This window comes from Stylophora pistillata, chromosome 8 (genome assembly GCF_964205215.1).
Source record: "Stylophora pistillata chromosome 8, jaStyPist1.2, whole genome shotgun sequence".
Lineage (NCBI taxonomy): Eukaryota > Metazoa > Cnidaria > Anthozoa > Scleractinia > Pocilloporidae > Stylophora > Stylophora pistillata.
This window is the reverse complement of record NC_142526.1, coordinates 33,316,752-33,336,403: the sequence shown is the minus strand read 5'-3', so window position 1 is coordinate 33,336,403 and position 19,652 is coordinate 33,316,752. Positions and strand designations below refer to the sequence as shown.

The window sequence follows — 19,652 nt, the reverse complement described above, 5'->3', positions numbered from 1 at the left end:
GATAACATTAGAAACATCAAGAGAGAAGACCTTCCGTATATCCTAACTCGTGACGTTTCTAGAATATATGACGGAGAGGTGTCCTGGACTTACTGGATTTGATTACGTAAATTCGCGCAAACAAACAAATAAAAGTCACTCAAATGCTCCATGAAGAGTGGAGGAAGCTTAGTTTCTGCGATCCACTCTCTATCATTTGTGTCAACCTGTCAGAATTTGGATTAAAGTTTAATAGCAACAAAGGCGGTGTCTGTTTTCGTCCGCATCCGGATTACTTCATAATGCCTGCATTTTAATGCCATTTTAGATTCGGGAACTGAAGTATACAGATCCCTTACACCTGGTGGAAAGTTTTGCGAGGTAAATGAGGTTTGAAGAGAACCGATAATTGCACTAGTTGGGTGGAATCAGAGGGGAAGAAAAGGAATTTCGTTTGAAAGATCCTAGGTATGTACAAATCCTTTCAGGCAAATTGAAATGCTTAAGATCCTTAGCAACCCTGTTTATTATGTGACAAAGAGAATGTTTTTGATAACCAAGGAACTAGCATACCTGCTAGACCCGCTTGCTTCTATTTTTTCGACCTCGAAAATTTGTTTAGTCGAGCTAAATTCAAGGAAATTTTCAAGACTACAATGTGCCAACTGATTATTTTAAAGAGCCAGTTCTCCACACTTTAATTACGGCTTTGTTTGCTTTTCTTGTAGACATTTAAAAGGTACGGCTGCTTTTAAATGTAAATCACGATTTTGCATTCTTATGTCGCCTTGATTGGCTTGAAATATTTTTGGTCGTAATTACCAACAGCAATAAACCCAGAACGAAGTAAAAAAAAAAGTCGTGGTCAGCCCTTAAGAAGAGCTGATGTACGATTTTTCACGTGGGTTTTTTCAGCCTCGCATGGGCATTATACAACGGACGGAAAACTGACGAGAAAGCCAAATGATATTTTTTCCGGTTAATCTTTGGAATGTTTCCACCCACCTTTATTACATTATAGGTGTCTGTTAACCCTTTACACCCTGCGATCGGTTTGCATATTCTCCATACTGTTCTCTGTCCATTTTCCTTAAGGTGCTGACAAGGAGACTTTACTATCTAGAGTTTTTTAAGTTGGGGATCCTTTTGTCTATTCTCGTGACCTTGACGTCTTGATTCAAGGGTTATATCGTAAGGAGAAATTACAAGCTAATCAGTCCAAGGAGTTAAAGAGTTGAAATTTGCCTTGGGCTAGTCAAGGCTCTTTTTACTGCAACGTTTTCTTTTTCTTTTTTTCTTTAGTATATATTGAACCCTCCATGGATAGACATATACCTGTGTGCATATTCGTGTGTCTATGGCTTGTTGAAATTTCTGGCGTTTATGGTGGACACATAGAGGAGATATCCACAATTCATGATATCGGTAGGGAAATTCACGGCAGTACTTTGACTTACATCTAAGTACTAGAGTTGTTATTTTGCTTAAGAGATGCCAGTTCTGAACTAGCCCGCGTGACTTGCGTTTGAAGGAGGGGATCTCTTTAGACGTAAATAGCTCAGCCTTCCCCCCCCTACCCTCCCTCATGCCCCCTCTTGATGCGCACTGACTGACCCGACACAGGTTTAGTTTCTGGTAACAGTTGGGTAAGGAAATAACCTATGTGAAATGTAGTAACGTCATATTTGATCTTTATAGGCTTAAAAGACTTCCCTCGTGCAAAACCACTTCTATCAGGTACTGATCGATTGTGATAGGATTTCTGTACGTAAGATATTTTGCGTGCATGGCAAATTTTTCAAATGTGAATAAGTAACCAGCCTGCAAACTAATCATCTTCTGAGGAGGTTAGGAATACAGCTGCAAGCTGTTTCTTGAAGTGACATTTCGATCCACTGAAGAGTTACCGTCCAAAGTCCCTCGAAAAGTGATGTGATGCGCATTTGATCATATCCACATGTTAATTTTGCGCAATATGAATATTAAATTATTATTATTATTATTATTATTATTATTACCGTAGGCTGATGCAACTTTATCTTACTTCATTTTATCTAATATGTCGAGCTAAACTTTAATTGCGTCCAGATGGTTTCTTTTGAAAAGTGGTTTATGTTCTGATTTTCGTAGAGCTCTACTGCCCTTTCCTGAAGTAGTTTGCTTCTACCCGATTTAATTGTGGTGGGGACGTTTAATTATTATGTCTAGAAACAAACTCTAACTTCTAGCATTTCCGATCGTTCAGATTATTCTTGCTCAGTAAATCACATCAAGGCCGGCTGCTTTAATGACAAGAGAAACCCATCATCGAGGGCAATGGGCGAACTATTGTTTCAAGATCGATACGAAGGAAAAGGGTTCAGCGGTCAGAGGATAAACTGGGGAAGTTGGGACTCTTATCTTCCCGAGTAAGTAATGGCTTATACCTGACTAGGTGACACTTTTTACTGTCCCAATTCTTCTTTGCACTCAGTGAATTAATCAGGCACCGACAAACTGTAAATAAACTCGATCTATTGCAGAGAGGGGGACTGGTACCTATCTGGGTGGGTGGGGTGGGGTGGGTGGGGGCAACAAAACGCGTAGTCACTTGATGCTACCAAGAGATTATAAGCGACATAAATCAGACATGGGCCTCTAGGCTTAACCCTCGCTAACCTTAGATTCACATTAAAACGTGATTTACAAAATTCTAACGAGTTTCCATCTGTTTGTTCCAATATCTATTTAGTCTTGTTTGTCGATGCGCTACGGCTGCAGCCAACAAGGGTTATTCTTTCTTTGGGATTCAGTTTTACGGAGAGTGCTGGAGTAGCGCAGACGCAGCCCAGCGGCTCAACATTTACGGTGTAAGCAACAAATGTGTTGATACGGATTACAAGGCCGGATGTGACAAAGTCAATGACAAACCTTGCGCTGGAGTGGCTCATGTGAACTTTGTTTATCAGATAGTTTCAGGTGAGAAAAGTGTCTTGGCGAAAAAAGAAGTGCAAAGAAAGAAAAGGAAAAAGGAGGGTGCTGTTATCGCAAATAAAGGCAGCCAAATAAGAATTTGTGACGAGACTAGAGCTTCTTGTTCACTCTCGAACGTCCTAAAGTATATTCAACAGAACTTGCGCTTCTCACCCTCTTTTCAGCTTTGTGCACTCGCCGCGTGCAAGTCCCCAATATCCGTTTTCATTTGACTACTTTTTTTATTACAGTTTTTGATAACATTTTCAACTTTCCATCAAATTTTACGATCGCATCTAATCTCTTGCTATTCACGTATTCCCTCGCACTATTTCCTGAATCTCATACGATACGAAGACACTTGCTTAAATCCTTCCTCACTAAGGACTGTCCGAGAGTCAAGCTCTGATCGACTACATGACCTAAATTAAATATATTCTTTTCTCTCTCTCTCTCTCTTCCTTAGGAGATAATCCGAACGGGAGCGGTGGTGGGCCACCAATAAACCCAGACGAGTACTGACGCTTAAATGTTCGACGAGGCTGAAGATACAAACCGCGATGTTCGGAAACATTGACATTGTTCTCCTTTAATTTTCTGTGTTTGGGAGATAAATGAACAGCAGACCATCATGCAAATGAGCAAAAGTTATATCAGGTCGCAAAATAAACTTCAGCTAGTGCACCGTATTTCTTGAAATAAATAGCATCATGTTATCAGTACGATTTTTCATTAAAATTCACACTGTAAAAAATGAGGACATCATTTGCTCGTGTTCTTGATAATAGCGATAAGGAGTAGACTGTCTATGGTAATACTTTTAATGTTGGTGGCCAGATCCTTGGTCGAGGGCCGTTTATAAAGCCTTTAACTCTCAAGATCTTATTAGTCAGTTCTCCTTACTGTCTGCTATACAAATCTTATGATGTTCGTTTGGAGAAGTTGGTATTGGATCAACCAATACTCCACTATCTTAAATTTTTCTTCATTCTCTTCACTAGTCTGCTTGATATTGAAGGGAGAAATCCTGTCTCGGTAACTCACTGGAGTAAAAGGCCTCGGCTGAATCGAGTCTAGAACAATAAACCCCGGCCCCGCTCTTAAACTATTTACTGCCGCATTATTTAGCACTTTGTAAAAATTTACGAGATACTTAAAGGAGAGCAATGGTCAGTTAAAAAGTTCAAAAATGACTCATGGCAATGATCGTTCTGCTGGATCTTTCAATTTCTCTCGATGAAATTTACCTTAGTACTTCATAGGTATTTGTCGTAGCTGTCATGTTGTGAAGCAAAAATGTCAAGTTGGAAGGTTGCATCCGGGATTTGGTAATACTTGTGACCTAAGCAATAGCAGAAGTTGAATTGTTAAGAGAAAGCTCTTCTGGGAGAATGTTTGCTTTACGAGACAGAAAAATTAGCATGAAAATGGACACACCGTCGCACCGAATAGTTGAACATGTAGATCAGGGTAATTCACCTCGGTCACATTTTCACGCAGGACAAAAATTGAGATGAATGCAGGGAAATTGGGGCACTTTGGTAGAGAATGAATGCAGAAGAAGAAATGTCAGCTCCTCCAGTGAGGAATTCACATCTATTGAAGTACTTTTAAAGGTAAACCCTTTTGTGTAAATAGAGGACTTGAGCTTGTTAAGCATTAACCACACTTTATTAAAGCCTATATGTGGATTTGGCAAACACGGGAGTGGAAAAACATTCCTGCATAACAAAGACGAAATCCTACAGGAGTTAGGAAACGTCGGCTTCGAGCGGTGTACAAAGTCCTTGGAGCCATTTTCCTCGTCTTTTCGTTAAATTTTCAAGCCTGCTTCAATCTTCAGGTACCCTTTTCGGTTGTCGCCGAGGACGAGGAACATCCAAGCGTTGGATAGAGGCAATTGTAAAAATTCTAGTTATCTTGATTTTTTAATATATTGGCCACGGTTGGAATCAGGGTGGGAACTCGCGCACCGGCTGGGCGTAGAATCACAATGATAAATTTGTGTAATTCCAAAATGTGCATCTCAGAAATAGTCTGTGTTTATTGGTGTTAATCCTGTAAAACGCGGTTTGAGTCGAAAAACGCAATTGATTTAAACTGCAGAATTTTTTTTTTAAGTTTAACATAGATTGACCCCTTTTCTCTGTATGGCGATCAACAGGTAAATTCTTTGAACACTAAGCTTGACGCGGAATTTTCCGTTTGCCCGATTTTACGGATCTAGCCTAAAAACTCGTGAACTCCGAAAAAATCTTGAATCGCCCATGACTTTCAGTGAGCAAGGGTCCTGTTTCATACAACTAGAGAGAGTCTTTCTTCGAAAAATTAGTAGAGAGAGGCTAAGCAATGAATTATTGATAAACATTGCCGGTGCTCTTTTGACGATAGCAAATAAACTGGATCACGATCAATTCTTTGCCGACATGAAGTTAGAAGCGTTTCTTACTTGGCATACAAAAGGACAACAACTCTCATCGAAAACTTTTCCATCCACGAAGCCTAGTGCAGCGATGCTAAGCTTGAGATTTGAGGTCTATGTTTTCAAATTTCGCTAAGATTTTTCATTTACAAGGTAAGCATGGATACAATTAAACAACCCAGTTCTACAATGAAACTTGCGGGTGGGGTTTTTGTCCAAAAATAGAGTTATAGTTTACCCTCATGCGGTGAAAACCAGAAGCTAACGGGATACTAGGTTTTTGAGATCAATTCCCGACCATATTTCGACATTTTAGCACAAAATTAAATTTGGGTTTTTGATTTCTCGTGTCACAGGTATGTTTGCTCTTATCGAGGATTTAAATTATTGATTTTTAATTGGGGTTTTAAATTGAAGTATCTTTTTTTTTCTCTGGCATGCATATCATTACTTTCATGTTTTTCAAGGCAACACTATCACAGACTTAGATATTTAACCATTCGCCTCTGGTAGGTAAAATTGTTTTAATGAAATGAAGAGCACATCTAAAGCTACCGGCTTGGGCTGTTTTGAGAGCTGTGTCCATTAGCTAGAGGATTCAGAGTTGTTTCATTTCTTAAGTTCTCATTCCGCGTATACGCCTTAATTATTAAATAAAATCTTTGGGATTCAAAGAGGACACAGTTTTATATCACTGACAGCTTCTATTATAAATTCAGGATTTAATATTTCGTAGTAGTCATGATCTGCAGAGTGAAATAATTGGAGATCAATGAGAAAAACAAACCTAATGACATACCGTAGTTTACTTTCACATTTCTTTAAGTCTCGGTGATGAGTGAGAAAAAAATGTTTCCTAACACTTTCTGCCACAATTTAAGTGTCCAGTGGATCACTATAATATTCTTTCAGTTTTTCCCTACATTCTTTATCTCTCTTTCTCAGACTCCAAGATGCGCACACCGTTAATATGTTTTCTGCTCCTCGTTTGTCTGTTGGTGATGGAAGCAAAATCCATATCAGTTAAAAAAGGTGACGCAATGAAATGTAGTTTCGATTTTTATACTCCTAAACGAATCCCAAGCATTTGTATTTCACTACTGAGTTAGGACCCAAGAATGATTTGTTTTTGTGTTTTTTTTTTGTTGTTGTTGGAAGAACACAAAACCGACGCCAAGGAACTTGAAGAAGCATTGAAAGATTTGAGAGAGTCAGGTAAGGCAAGGCTACTTTACAAATTTACTACACAATATGTGACTCATTTCATTTGCTGTACATTGACTCAAGAGTATATGAACTTCTTAATTACAAGGAGGGCTGGGAGACCCAAAATCGTGAAAGTCATACCAACTATGTTGCATGTGAAACTACACATGATCTATGGAGGATCAAACACGAGAATAAATAATTGATTGTGGCCTCACTCGAAGGCGAGCAACTCCTTATAAGGTAGATGTTCTTTTGGGGATAATAAGAATTGCACCCGGCACTGACTGCTTCAATATTTTAGTACAGAACATTTAGGGGCTACACGAAGTGTCCACGTGAGCAAAATGTGTGACGCTTGATTGGCTGGCTCTACATCCTCTTGGTAAAACGGGGATGATCTAAAAATATCTTGGAATGAATAATCACGAGGAAAAGGTGTTTATGGAGATAGAGCCTCTTAGATTGCAATTTCTATTGCACGATCTCACGTGTTCTATTTGATTTTATCCATTTAGAACTAAACCTCCATAGGGGTCGTGCAAAAGAAAATTATCAGGAGCAATTGAAAGCGCTTACTGAGGAAGGTATGTTCATCAGATAATAAATTATATCCAAAGAAATGACATAGACGGTCCAGTTTTATATAACGTAAAGGTTAATTTTCATTCAGTATAGTTAGAGTTCTTATGATATACATGGAAGATCAATAAGCCTCAGGCAAGGTACAACATATCTTGTCTAGGTGTAGCATATATCTGTTTTAAACGGTCTTCGAAAAACTTTTTTAGGGAAATCCAAAGATCTAAATGATGGGTAGATAATTTGACTCAAGCTCACAAGCATTTGTTAAATTTTGTCGCAGAATCTGACGCCCAAAGTGGAAATGGTGAGCTCAGACCCGAGGATTATTAGCCAGCGACTATGAACCGAGATTGGAGAATGTACAAATATATAACAAAAGAGATTTTAGTTACTCGTCAAATATACTTTTTTCTTCAATTTTTCTTTTATCCTCTTTTTTTTTTTCAACAAACGCCGCCCCGTACACGACATGACGGATTACTTATATTTCTATACACCGGAAGTCCGGCTCAATATTTCTAATGGAAAGTGAAGTACTTCATCAGCAAGCCCCTTTGCTAGTTCAAGTTTGGTACTAAGAATGAAACTCTGTTGGCCAAGAGTCTCAGGGATGCTATACTTCTTGGTCATATTTTCTTATTTATGCATCTCTCTTAGATTCAAATATTGAACGTGAAAGTAATACAACTCAGCATAGCTCAATATCATTCATCATCGTTATTGTTTTCTTCTCATAAGCGATCTTGCAGCCGTCTCGGGCATATTTTGAAGCTAAAGCCCAGCAAGTAGATTGATTGATTTTATCGTACTTTTTTTGCATAGCTGTCTCAATAAAGCTTATTCAGGGTAGAAATTCATTATTTGTGTCACATGGAGGTGGGAGAAAGGTTTACTCTAAGCTAAGTGCTGCACCCTCCAGCAGAATCTTCCGCTGGTCTGTTTCAGACCCGACATATTCCATGTACTTTCATGACCTTCATTTCTTTTCTCTTGCTTGAATTTTAACTTGCAGTGAGTGATCATTATAAGCTTAGATTTAAATCCTATACATCCTCAACACCGGAAACTACGAGGTCTCAAGTAGTAGAAGTTATCGATTGGAAGCTAGAAAATCGGAAGTTTAATTTACCCTAGTGTGGGAAGCCGAATATGATACGACGCCAATCATCTGACACCGATTGCTAAAGGCGGCGAGTTTACTTCTTGATATGCAAGACAAAAAAGTGAATTTGTTATATTAACATCGTGGTTTTTTTCTATTTGACCGGGAATTTGTTTGTTGTTTAGTGAGGTCGGTCAACAATCGTTTACAGCAAGGTTTGCCGTAAATGAAAACATCCACTCAATTATTGTGCCTCTAAGATATAACACCATGTGTCCTCACACCACTCCCCTCGTTACCCTGCTCCAAGCCCCCCCGAACTATGTTGGTAATTGAACGATGAACGAGGATCTTAAACGTGGGAGTATGGATCAGTTGCCATGGCTACTCCCATGACTCACCCACCGTAAAGACCCACGGGGAGAGAATGCAAACTTGTAAAATCAAAAGGGCTCTTTAATACCTTCCATTTACCAACCTTCTCAGAAAAAAGGAAAAATATACTTGAACGCAAAATACTCTTTTCATTCTAATAAATGGACCGAGCTGAGAGTTTTTTTTTTTGGGATTCCCGGTCATGTTTGCTTTGTGATGAAAAAATGTATGACGTCTTCGTCAATAATTCTTAATACGCAAATTTATTCCATAAAAGATAGGTATTAACTTAAAAGTAAAGGCTGCATTCCTGTATCGGGAAGCTGTAAGGATTTGCGGGAAAAGAGGTCTAAAGGGAGATAGTAAGTAGTTTTTTCTCGTTAAAACGAGATCCTGTTAGTCTAGTTAGAATATATTGCTTTAAAACGCTTTCTAATACTTTCTGCTTTGTGGTAAAATCTTAACCGTACTCGGCTAAAACCCTCCTGTTCTCTCAAAGCGTATTTGTTGAATGTAAGTTTATGTCGTATTTTTGAAGGTTACCCTAACCCTTGAAAGTGCTCTGGCCGATCAACCCCATTTTCTCCACTAGTATAACTTTTTTTATATTGTCCGTGGTAAAAAAGAAGAGGAGAATATAGAGAATCCGGAATAAGAAAAAGTTAACGACAGATAATTTCAAAAGAACAGAAAAAAAGAAAAAACATTCATAGTTATGATATACAAGAGAGGTAATAAAGGCGTCTAGATGAGGACTTTGGCAAGATTTCAGTCAATGTTGAAAGAATTGCAGTGTAGTTCGTACATCGAAAACCTTTCCCTTTTAAAAGAGCCCAGTGCTGTGTCTATGTGTTTCATGCTTTAGTATAGATATTTGATGGAATTTTATGGAAAGGTCATGAATTATTACCACAGGAATGCAGTTTATCCAGAAAGCGACCAAACATCTGCAGCCGTTTAAATTTAAATATCCAAGCTTAGATACACAAAGCTGTGTGCTTTTCAGTTTAAAACAATCGTTATTAAAATTTGTCAGAAAGTCAACAATGGTCATCCTAGGTAGACAGACAATACTTCAGGAATTTTTTAATAGTATTTGCTGTGAAAGCAGTGCCTATGCATAAACAAACCTAGATCTCACAAATCTCTCTCGATACTTGGTAAGGTACATGTATTCTAAAGGAAAAACATTCGCTAAGTGTATTCAAGGCCATGCCAGGCCTTTCCCACCATCAATTATTACTTTTTAGTAGCAAAGAAGGAAGAGGGAGGCGTCTTTCAAAGTGCCTTTAAAACTCTTCTAACCTCTCCCCCCCCCTCCCCCCAGAGACAAGCTGAGAGAACAAAGTTGGGAATCATAGTGTACTTAATTCTTACTTGTCACAATAGTGTAGACCACTGACAGGACATAGACATGGTTGTCTGAAATGATATAACAAACATTTTTAGATCACAACTGATGCGATGCGCGTTTAATAAAAAACGTTTTATCAGCAATGCATGGATTGTATGGCTTATAAATTGGTGTTTGGTCTGTCGGTGCCTTTTGAACATTAAAGAAAGTGTTTCAGACAATGAATTCCTTTAGTGGAGCCTAGACATCGATTAACGATGACATTGTATCGTTGGATGAAAGCAGTATCGTGGTCAAAAAAAAAAAATTCGAACAAACGTTATATCAATGACAGTAACTACGACTTGTATTATACCCAAACATAATTTACAAATGGTTCGTGTTCTAATGATGAAGTATTTTTAATAGGTCAAAATATGCAGGTAATTGCCTTTTCCCTACTGCTGCTCTCCATCATCGCTGGTTCAAATGCACGGTTTCAACGTAATTCAAAAAGAGGTGAGATGAATCTGACAAATCTTTCAAGTTCGACTGCGCATGCATTAAAGGTGTTGAACGTCGAAATGCACTAATTTTTCTGCCTGTGCCATTTTAGAAATCAAAGATGAACGAAAAAAAGGGAATACGCTGATTGAGGATTTAGCAGAAGCTGGTAAGTTAAATTAGACAAAATTCGTAACTTGATTCCGTTTCTGCTCAAAGACATGGCTGATAATTCATACTAAATTGGTCACTGTCGGCTCGAGAATTACAAATATTATGAAGGTGTTATTCCAACTTTCTAAGTGAATTATTACGCTGGTAGTACTATAGAAAAAGCGGCCTATTGCTTTTGCAAGAATATTTTTTTCATTTCGCGTGCACTAAGTTTGTCCCCTTCCGAAATCCTTTCTCGCATTAACTGTAAACATGCATGGAAAAGTGTTATATGGCAAAATAACTTAACTCATTTTTAACTGATGTTTTTAATTTTGGTTAAGCTGCATTAAATCAAACGCATTTTATCAATACCTGAATCTTAGTTACAGCATCTAGTCCATTTACTTTACTGAAATATCAGGTATGGATGTTTTGATCAAATCTTTTAAATTTTCTCTCTGACTGTCCTCTGTCATGGCTAAAAATTTAAAGGAAGAAAGAAACTCGAAATGACTCGGTCCTCAAAATCCCAGGCCCTGGTCGTCAAGATATACTGATTAGAGACACTCTCTTTCCGTCTCTCCTTTAAGATCAAAGTCCCCTCTTCTTCTATGTAGTTTAGCTGAGAAAACAGAGGAAAAATAGTAAATTCATAGTGCTCTATTTTATTTCATTTGGGTTATACAGAGAATCCTATCAACTTACGCAGTATCTGCGACGTTAACTATGTGAAAGTCGGATGCTTCAAAGAAGACAGCAACGACAGAGCGCTTTCACAGGAACTTTTCCAAGACCGGACGCCAAACAGCGTGGACTGGACTGACTACAGCACATACCTCAAGAAGTGAATAGTGTACATATTCTGTTATACGTAATCAAGATTTCATATGATTGAGATTGCTTTTAAAAGATCGATGGAAAGAGAGAATATGTTGACTTCCTTGCGCTGTCCAGCGATCTTTTTTAGGAGCGATCTCAGCCATATGAAATGTGACCATATTTTCAATCTATATTCTTTTACAAGAACAGACGCCAAGTTTCATTTACCTTTTTTGTCTTTACACACAGACATTGTCTTTTGATTTGTGATTGAGCAAAATATATTATTTCAAATCAAAATTCGTGTATCCGGAGAAACCAGCCCGCGGCCTACATGAGTGAGCTGATTTCTGTTACAGACACCGTAAGATATGATATAAATTCCAATGACGGCTTATTCCTTACTCTTTGCAAGGGCAAAACACTCGCTACGCTCGGCGATAGTTCTTTCCATGAAGCCGCTCCTAAGTTGTGGAACGATCTTCAGTGTTCTATCACAACTATCGACTATTTAATCAGGTTTGAGAAAGCCACTAAGATTTTTTTGTCCGCAAAAGCTGTTTAATTTGTTGCATGTAATTTTTATGTTTCTACATCTTCTTCGTCAACATTTTTAGTTTTAGCTTAAGAGTCTATGTAGAGTTGAATTTTTAACATTGTAATGCGCAATTGAAAATGTTTATTTTGATAATTGCGCAATGTAAGTCAATAAATTATCATTATTATTAACCAAGAAATTATCATTATTCTCTAAAATGGATAAATAAAAAACCTTTTAAACACAATTTGACTAGGAACAGATAAATTTTTATTGAATTTTTTTCCGGATCGTTTTTCGAGTAGCTTGTGAAAATAATTCATTAGCTGTGTACAGCCGCCCCAAAAGAAAGTCGATTTTCTTTTGGAGGGTAGGGACGGCTGTACACAGGCTAAGAGATCATGAGTTCACTCTTTATATGCTTTCATAAATCGATCTGTCCACTTCATAAAGTTGTAGGTCTTGAAATGACGAAAAATTACTACGTGTTTATCATTGTCTCTTACAGTCTGGCATGCCGTTGCGCCAAAATCAGTGCCCAGAAAGGTTTTACTTACTTTGGTCTCCAAGACTACGGACGGTGCTTCAGTGATCCACATGCCTCAACAGGTTACAGCAAGAACGGAGGCTCAAACGATTGCTCTAATCAACACTACCAATCGTGTGATGACAATGCTTACGGGGAGTGTGTAGGCAAAAGCAAACAAGTGAATTACATATACCAAATCAGTGTCGATGGTATGTAAGATGCTCATACATAGTCTATCTAAGGTGGATAATAACGGTGTCCTTTCCCTTTTTAGCCGGGATAGAGCTTTTGTTACTTAAGAGATAGCTTTACTGTTACAGAATTCTAAGCTTAGTAAAACCCTATAGGACCGATTATTTACACGAGGTCTAACCCAAACCACGGTTTTACGCAATCAGCGGTCTCAGGTTTTTCTCTATAAGAAGGTTGGTTTAATTAAATAGACTCCTTTCACTGTTAGCTCTTAGCCCTTAATAGGCTGTTCCCAAAGATAAATTTTAAATTAAAAGATTCAGCTAGATTGAGGATTGTTTAGGACGCGTTTTTCTTAAACAATGGCTAAACTTTTTTAAATAATCAGACCATCAGTGTATAAAATTCCATGTACTGGGAGTAAAATTGCAAATGACGTTACATCCGAAGGAGGTATGTCTCGAGACCTGTTCCAGATCTCTCAGAAATGAACAAGGCTTTTGAATTTTCTTTTATAATGGAATTTTCTTTTATATTGGAAGAACTTAAGGCGTTTTCTTTCGTTCTTTTTATATGGAAGAAATATACAAATTAACATCTGAACAGATGATCATCAACAAACAACACAATTCAGGCAGGCAAAGTAAACCTTTTGAATTACAATAGCATTGTCTATATTTAGTTTTGTGTGTAGCAACACTAGCAGTGTTTAAGAATTTTTCTCACTCTACTTTACAGATGGCAGTGGTAATGGTGGGATTGACTATGGCAACGCATACGATCAAGTCGACCTTAAAGACTTGAATACCTACAATTAATCAAATCCAGATGTAATATAGGTCCTCTCAATTGTTCCCTTCTTTATGTTCTAAGTTAGGCACCGAGCTATTTTCGTATTGAGATTTTCTTTCTTTTCATTTCAATGGGTGTTGAAAAGCGCTTTTTTGGATCATTGTTTGTTGCCTAAGAAGTACAGGGGTGCATAAATAAAAAATAAAATAAAATTATAATGATACTCGTTATGTTTATTGCTAATGAAGAGTAAGTAATTCTATTATTAAACAAGAATATCGTCTTAGTTAGTGCCGATCATCCCAGTATGTGGACAAGTTTCAAGTTTCGTCCCCTTGATAAGCTGTTTGAGATCGAATAATTTGGATATATCAACAAAGTTGAAATGGTAAATTGGCCACCGTAACGATTACAAAAGCTGACGTTTAGAGCGTTAACCCTTCCATTCGTTCCGACGAAGGGTTAACGCTCGAAACGTCAGCTTTTGTAATCGTTACGGTGGCCAATTTACCATTTCAACTTTGTTGATATATTCAAATTATTTCGTTACTCCCACCGACGTAGCCCCAAACAGTTTCTTTCGAAACTATCAGCCTTTATTATCTGTTTGAGATCAAAGTTGAAGGGAGGGTCAGGGAAATTGAGCTCAGCCGACGGCCTCGTCCAATTTTGGCTGTTCTCAGATATTTTTTATCCATTTATTTTCAAATTGGCAGTATGTAGTCCCATTGCAGATACGATTTTTTTATATTTTTTAATTGCGTTGGCACAGTAAACTTAGTAACAAAGAATTCTTTCGTTACACCATACTTAAAAGTATTGCAAACTGAAAACGTGTTTGTGTTATCGTTTTAGTATTTTGATAATCTGAGGAGGATTACTTGTTTAATGAAAGAGACAATACACCTGATCTGAGCTAAGTGAAACGACGAAATTTCCATGCATCCTTTAAAAGTTTCCAAGTTGCCGTTAGCATTTACGTATATAACCAGCCGATCTCTAAGGTGCACTGGAAAGCTGTTCTATTCGAAATTGAAAGTCACAAGTAGGTGGTTTTTTTTTGGCAACTCATGGTAAAACGATACCAGCATTTGAAAGAGACAACTTGAGGTGTGCTCTTAAAGTCGTTTTCTATTTGCCTTTCAAAAATTGAAAGGTGCCCTATCCCTACATACATTTTTCTGTCAACTTCTCACCAATAATGCTTGCATTTTTGCTGGATAGTTAGTAAGTATACCTTCTTTTTGGTCTCAGTGAGGTTGACAAAGCAATATGTTTTTCTTAGTTTTTATTAACCAAGCGGGAGATCTGTATGGGAGAATCTTGACCGAGGTCGCCAGTACAGACCGAACGTAGTAAGGTCTGTACCAGCGACCGAGGTCAAGACTCTCCCCTACAGACCGACCTAGCTCGGTTAATAAGGTGTTTATTATATGGCTGTGTCTTATATGCCAATTTTTAATATTCTTTGTACCTTTTTTTTTTAGACCGGTCTAGATGGGAAAATCTAGACCGCTTTCAATATCGATTTCAGCCAATCAAATTCGTGAATTCGGTAGTTCCCAGTCCTTGTGAGACACAGCCATATAATAAATGTGGGTATTACTCTAGATAATGATAATCAATCTGTGTAGCCGCTTCCTAATATATAGTAAGACAATAAGCTTAGTCTTTCCTAGTCTCCCTCGCAGCCGTTTTCTTTGGATGTCACGCAACGCTCCCCCAAAAGAACGGCTGCTGACAACCGAACTACATTCCTTTCTCCGAATTGGCCAATCACAGCTCGGGTTCCATTTTCAGGAACCTTTTCGCGCCAGACTCACCTTTTGAGACTCGTCCTATCAGATATCGTTTTCTATCACGATCCTCGTGTGGAAAACACAAGACAAATGGCGGTGCTTGAGAGAGCTTTTCGCAAAGCGTCGTCAAAGTTCAAAATTTTCGAGCTTAAAGCTCACCAGAAGCTTGTAATTAAAAACGTTTTAGTCGAGAAAGAAGATGTTTTTGTTAAGTTGCCTACAGGATCCGGGAAATCGTTAATATATCAAGCACTCCCGCTCGTGTTTGACCATGTTACCGATGAAAGTGGTCATATTATTGTTATTGTTGTTGCGTTGTACCAACGTGCGGAAACACTCGATAATGCGGGCCGATTTCCTTTACCGGTGATAAGAAGCCACGGACATAACTATTCGGGTTCGCTCCAGCTAGCAGCGGACTGGCAAATGAAGGAGTACAAGTAGTGTAGCAGACGTTGGCCGGCCTAAATTGCAGTGTTCTCGAAGCTTCGCCCAGGTTTGTTGACGGCAAGCACGCGCTTTTTTCCTCCTGATCTCCATCTGTAGGTCGAAGCAAGCGTTTAGCCCTTGGCCTAGATTGAAAGGCGTCTTGTATTTGTTTGATTATTGATGTAATTTACTGTTTCTTATATATTCTGACTTTTATAATCTGTAGTAACCTCTTGAAATAGTGCGAATAAAAAGTTTCAGTTCAGTTTTAGCTTCTACTTTCTCAGTTGTTCGCTGAAACTTTAACAACCGCTCAAACAATCTAGCGTTCGTGACGTTGGCGTAGCAGTTGACGTCTATGTTAAGCGTAGATTCTATAATTTCAACGAAATTGTGAGAAGTTTTCCCAAAAATATATACTCTATCTTTACCAGGGCACAACGATGAATATGTGAAACATGTCGAGCTCTCATTGACAAATTTCTTCGGTGTTTCTCCCAACATCCACATTTTCGCGTGAATCTTACGTCATTCAGAATTTCTGGTATGTGATTGGTCTGTTCAATAGACCGCGACCAAACCGCAAGGACAATGAGAAAGGAATGTAGTTCGGTTGTCAGCAGCCGTTCTTTTGGGGGAGCTTTGCGTGACATCCAAAAAAACGGCGGCGAGGGAGACTAAGTCTTTCCTGGATACAGTTTTTTCTGCCTTCGATGGGAAGAGAGGATGACCCGTCCTGCCCTCCTCGAGACATTCATGACAAAAATCTGTTCACAGCCCTCTTCGCGTAGGGATGGATTTTTGCCTGTTAAATATATTTAACGAAGGAAAAGTGTATCGAGCCCATTTATTTGAGGAAATATATTATTGAAGCTAGAGCCATTTTTTCTCACCCACTAATTTATTCTTGACTTCGTGCCTGCTAAGGGGATCGCGGTAGTCGCAAGCACGCCGATATAGCTTTAAATGAATAAACTAAACCATAGTTAGTAGAGGGGACTGGTTAGGAAACGCGGTTAGCTTCAAAGGGCCGGCCTATTGTCTGTCCCCTGAGCTTCGATTGAACGTCACGTGACCAATGACCCTGCACAGAACCAAAACAACATGGTGGACATGAACGACTTATTTTTCTTCGGTGACGAATTTAATGCCATATTGGAACTTTGGAAAACGAGGAAGAATTACAAGAGCACTTTGTCGAAGCAGCTGACTCTCTAAGTCTTTGAGAAGCCTTTAAAACGTTATTTTCGCCCAAAAACTTTGTAGTTATTGATGCCCTTAGCAACGGCATCGGTCGTAGTACAACATTTTTTTACTGAAAGTCTTTCGATTTTGAGGTTCAATCCGAAGAGGGAATTTTTTGCGAGTTGTGCCAAAAGAAATGCAAGACTAAGGCTGGATTAAAAAGACATAAGACAGTAAAGCATAAGGAGGAACAAGCGCGGGGAAATTAACCGACTCAACAAGCCAAATTCACTGCTGAAGACTTCGAAGCGTTATCAATGAAAGCACGAGATAAAATAATTGAAAGAAAAATCTACCCTCAAAGCGTAAGAGAAGAGCTACGAAGATAAACGATTGCCTGGGATCAAGAAAATATGGACTTCTCAGAAGTAGAATCCATGTATATGCGTTTGGTTAAAACTGGAAATGCAGAACAATTCTAATCGAAGTATTATTCAAGAATAGGCCACAATTCAACAAAGATTTTTGTGGGGTTGTCAAGTAATGCGGCAATATTGCTTAGTACCAAAGTGGCTGAGTGTGTGATAGCTCACAGCAAACAGAAAGGTGAATCACCAAATCCCAATACCCCCACTACACTGTGTGATAGAGAAATGGCAGGGTTACAATATATTGGAGGGTATGTACTGCACAAGCTTTATAGCAAGGTGAACAATGTTTACAGTCCCACAGCACATACTGAACAAACAGCTTCAATACTGAAAGCTGGCAAAGCAAAGATTTTCATGTTGCAGAGAGTCAAAACTAATTTCATCTTTAAACCGAGGTGGACTTTGGGCTTTTTCTAAACAAGCTCAAACAATTTTTAAGAGAATAGAACATAATTTTAGGATTCTGAGCTCAGGAAGTCTCCAGCTGAAGATTGACAATGCTGAGATAGAAACCAAATCAGCTTGTGATGTTCATTTGGTCTCAGCGTATAACACCATGTTATTGGACTCAGATATAGTGGTAGATAACAGCATTGCAAAAGATTATTGGACAGCATTATTCATTTATATGTTACTGTACGGTGTTTTTGACTGGCCAAAGATGTTCTACAGAAACATAAAATTCAATGTAGACAAATGAAGACAAAAGAACTTCGAAAGGAAATTTGTAGAGCCAGCAAGGAACAAGAAAGGCAGATATATTTAGAATTAAGGGCTTGCAACAATTTGTCAATAACTAATTTATTACAAGAGATGAATTTGGTAACTACAACCTGCAATATATTAAATATTGCTCATTAATGATTATTTTATAGACAAAAATTAGTATAAAGGCTATATGGTTAAAGTATCTAACATAGAGTAACTTGTTTATTTTCAGCATTTCTAGTCATACTTAATGTTGACTTTCTTACCTAACATGCTACTGTATATACATTCATTTATTAAAGCTAAAACCTCTGGAAGCTAGTTTCTTAGAACATGCTAATACAATGTTATCATATGTATTTGAATGTGAACTTAAATAGAAACGAATCTCTTTTTGGGCCTACTACTTGTCTTTTTTCCTTTTTTTCTTTGGGACAGGATCATTTGAAATGTTAACCCATGCCTTGTCTCTATCTCTTCTTCCTCTTGTGTTACCTGATTGGCAGGACACTGCACGTTGGACCATGATGGTATTGTTATTGTACCCAAATGTTCTCATGTCAGGATTGTCACTTCTTCGTCCCAACTTTCTTTGGCTGCCAAAGTACTCTTCGACAGAATCCTGGCAAAATCTCTCTGTAAGTACATATTCCATACCTTCTCCCAGGAGGAAGTTTGTTGCTTCTACAGCAGAGTGGGCTGTAATTTGTAAACCTTCATAGGTCTGCCAGGATAAAAACATACCGCTTTGAGCATTTTTGGAAAAATTCCCAGGTCGGTTGGTTATGCTTTCTTTCCAATCCCTTAGATAGCCAAGGAAATCACTTTCTAGCCAAGTGAATCGGGCATCATTCTGTGATGTATATGGTGCCAAAAATGGTTTCCTCTTTCTCTCGTGCTCTTTCGTACTTCTCACATTGAGGCAATCGAAGAAGGAATCGATCATGCTACACAATTTGGCTGTTGCTTGCATCTCTGGAGTTCCAAACTCTCTCAACACTGCTGCTACTGATGCACTTAATACTTACAGTCGCGAGCCTTCGCTAAGCTAAGTCCCACTACTGAACCATACAGTGTGTTTACTTACATTTCTCTATGTCTTCGGGCTTAAAGTGCTTCTCACAGGTAAACACCCTGTCTTTTTCTATCAGTTGGCGGAAGTTAGCATCAACAACTCTAGTTTCAGTGAGCTCGTTGAGCCAGTCTTCTCGCCACTTCTTGTACTCTGCGTTTCGCGGCGCCGGTAGCTTCCAGATTCCAATTCCTTTACTTCTCCTACACGTTCCACAGCCAAATACTGAACAATTTTCACCTGGCATTATGTACACTGACTTGATTAATGCTTTTAGCTATATTTTGAAGGTACGATGTCGCTCGATCACGGAGAAAATCCAAAAAATTAAACGCTACGTGACTGTCGAAACAAGCCTACGGCGCCATTTTGGATTTATGTGTGCAGGGTCATTGTCACGTGATCTCGATAAAATCGAACAATAACCTATCCGACTGAAGTTTGCCGCGTTTCCTAACCAGTCCCCTCTACTAACTATGACTAAACTGAGAAATTAAAGATTAGACTGAGAAGAAACGTTCTTGTGTAGAAAAGGGTTAACCAG

The 19,652-nt window shown here is 38.5% G+C and overlaps 2 protein-coding genes and 2 long non-coding RNA genes across 8 annotated transcripts; 3 read left to right on the top strand and 1 right to left on the bottom strand.

Annotated features, from left to right (window-relative positions):
• Positions 1-238: 238 nt before the first annotated feature.
• LOC111325911 (uncharacterized) lies at positions 239-3,688 on the top strand. Of its 2 annotated transcripts, none has more exons than XM_022929823.2 (6): positions 239-360; positions 1,282-1,404; positions 1,678-1,716; positions 2,225-2,387; positions 2,711-2,937; positions 3,398-3,688. In XM_022929823.2, the coding sequence occupies exons 2-6, from the start codon at positions 1,299-1,301 to the stop codon at positions 3,451-3,453; spliced, it is 591 nt and encodes a 196-aa protein (XP_022785558.2). In that variant the 5' UTR covers positions 239-360; positions 1,282-1,298; the 3' UTR covers positions 3,454-3,688. The 2 variants fall into 2 exon arrangements, with proteins under 2 accessions (XP_022785558.2, XP_022785557.2); XM_022929822.2 differs by having other exon boundaries at positions 239-447.
• A 964-nt stretch (positions 3,689-4,652) lies between these two features.
• LOC111325903 (uncharacterized) lies at positions 4,653-8,001 on the top strand. Of its 4 annotated transcripts, none has more exons than XR_015990300.1 (5): positions 4,653-4,827; positions 6,299-6,385; positions 6,512-6,568; positions 7,078-7,146; positions 7,425-8,001. It is a non-coding gene; the product is annotated as an uncharacterized LOC111325903 (long non-coding RNA). The 4 variants fall into 4 exon arrangements; XR_015990299.1 differs by having other exon boundaries at positions 4,653-4,833; XR_015990298.1 differs by lacking the exon at positions 4,653-4,827 and adding an exon at positions 4,877-5,506.
• Positions 8,002-8,892: 891 nt separating this feature from the next.
• LOC111325909 (uncharacterized) lies at positions 8,893-13,707 on the top strand. The gene is made up of 6 exons (XM_022929821.2): positions 8,893-8,983; positions 10,384-10,473; positions 10,571-10,627; positions 11,302-11,458; positions 12,480-12,709; positions 13,431-13,707. The coding sequence occupies exons 2-6, from the start codon at positions 10,392-10,394 to the stop codon at positions 13,508-13,510; spliced, it is 606 nt and encodes a 201-aa protein (XP_022785556.1). The 5' UTR covers positions 8,893-8,983; positions 10,384-10,391; the 3' UTR covers positions 13,511-13,707.
• Positions 13,708-17,159: 3,452 nt separating this feature from the next.
• Positions 17,160-19,595, bottom strand: LOC148725920 (uncharacterized). Its single transcript, XR_015990429.1, has 2 exons — positions 19,124-19,595; positions 17,160-18,760 (listed from the first exon to the last, which is right to left on the bottom strand). It is a non-coding gene; the product is annotated as an uncharacterized LOC148725920 (long non-coding RNA).
• Positions 19,596-19,652: the final 57 nt, after the last annotated feature.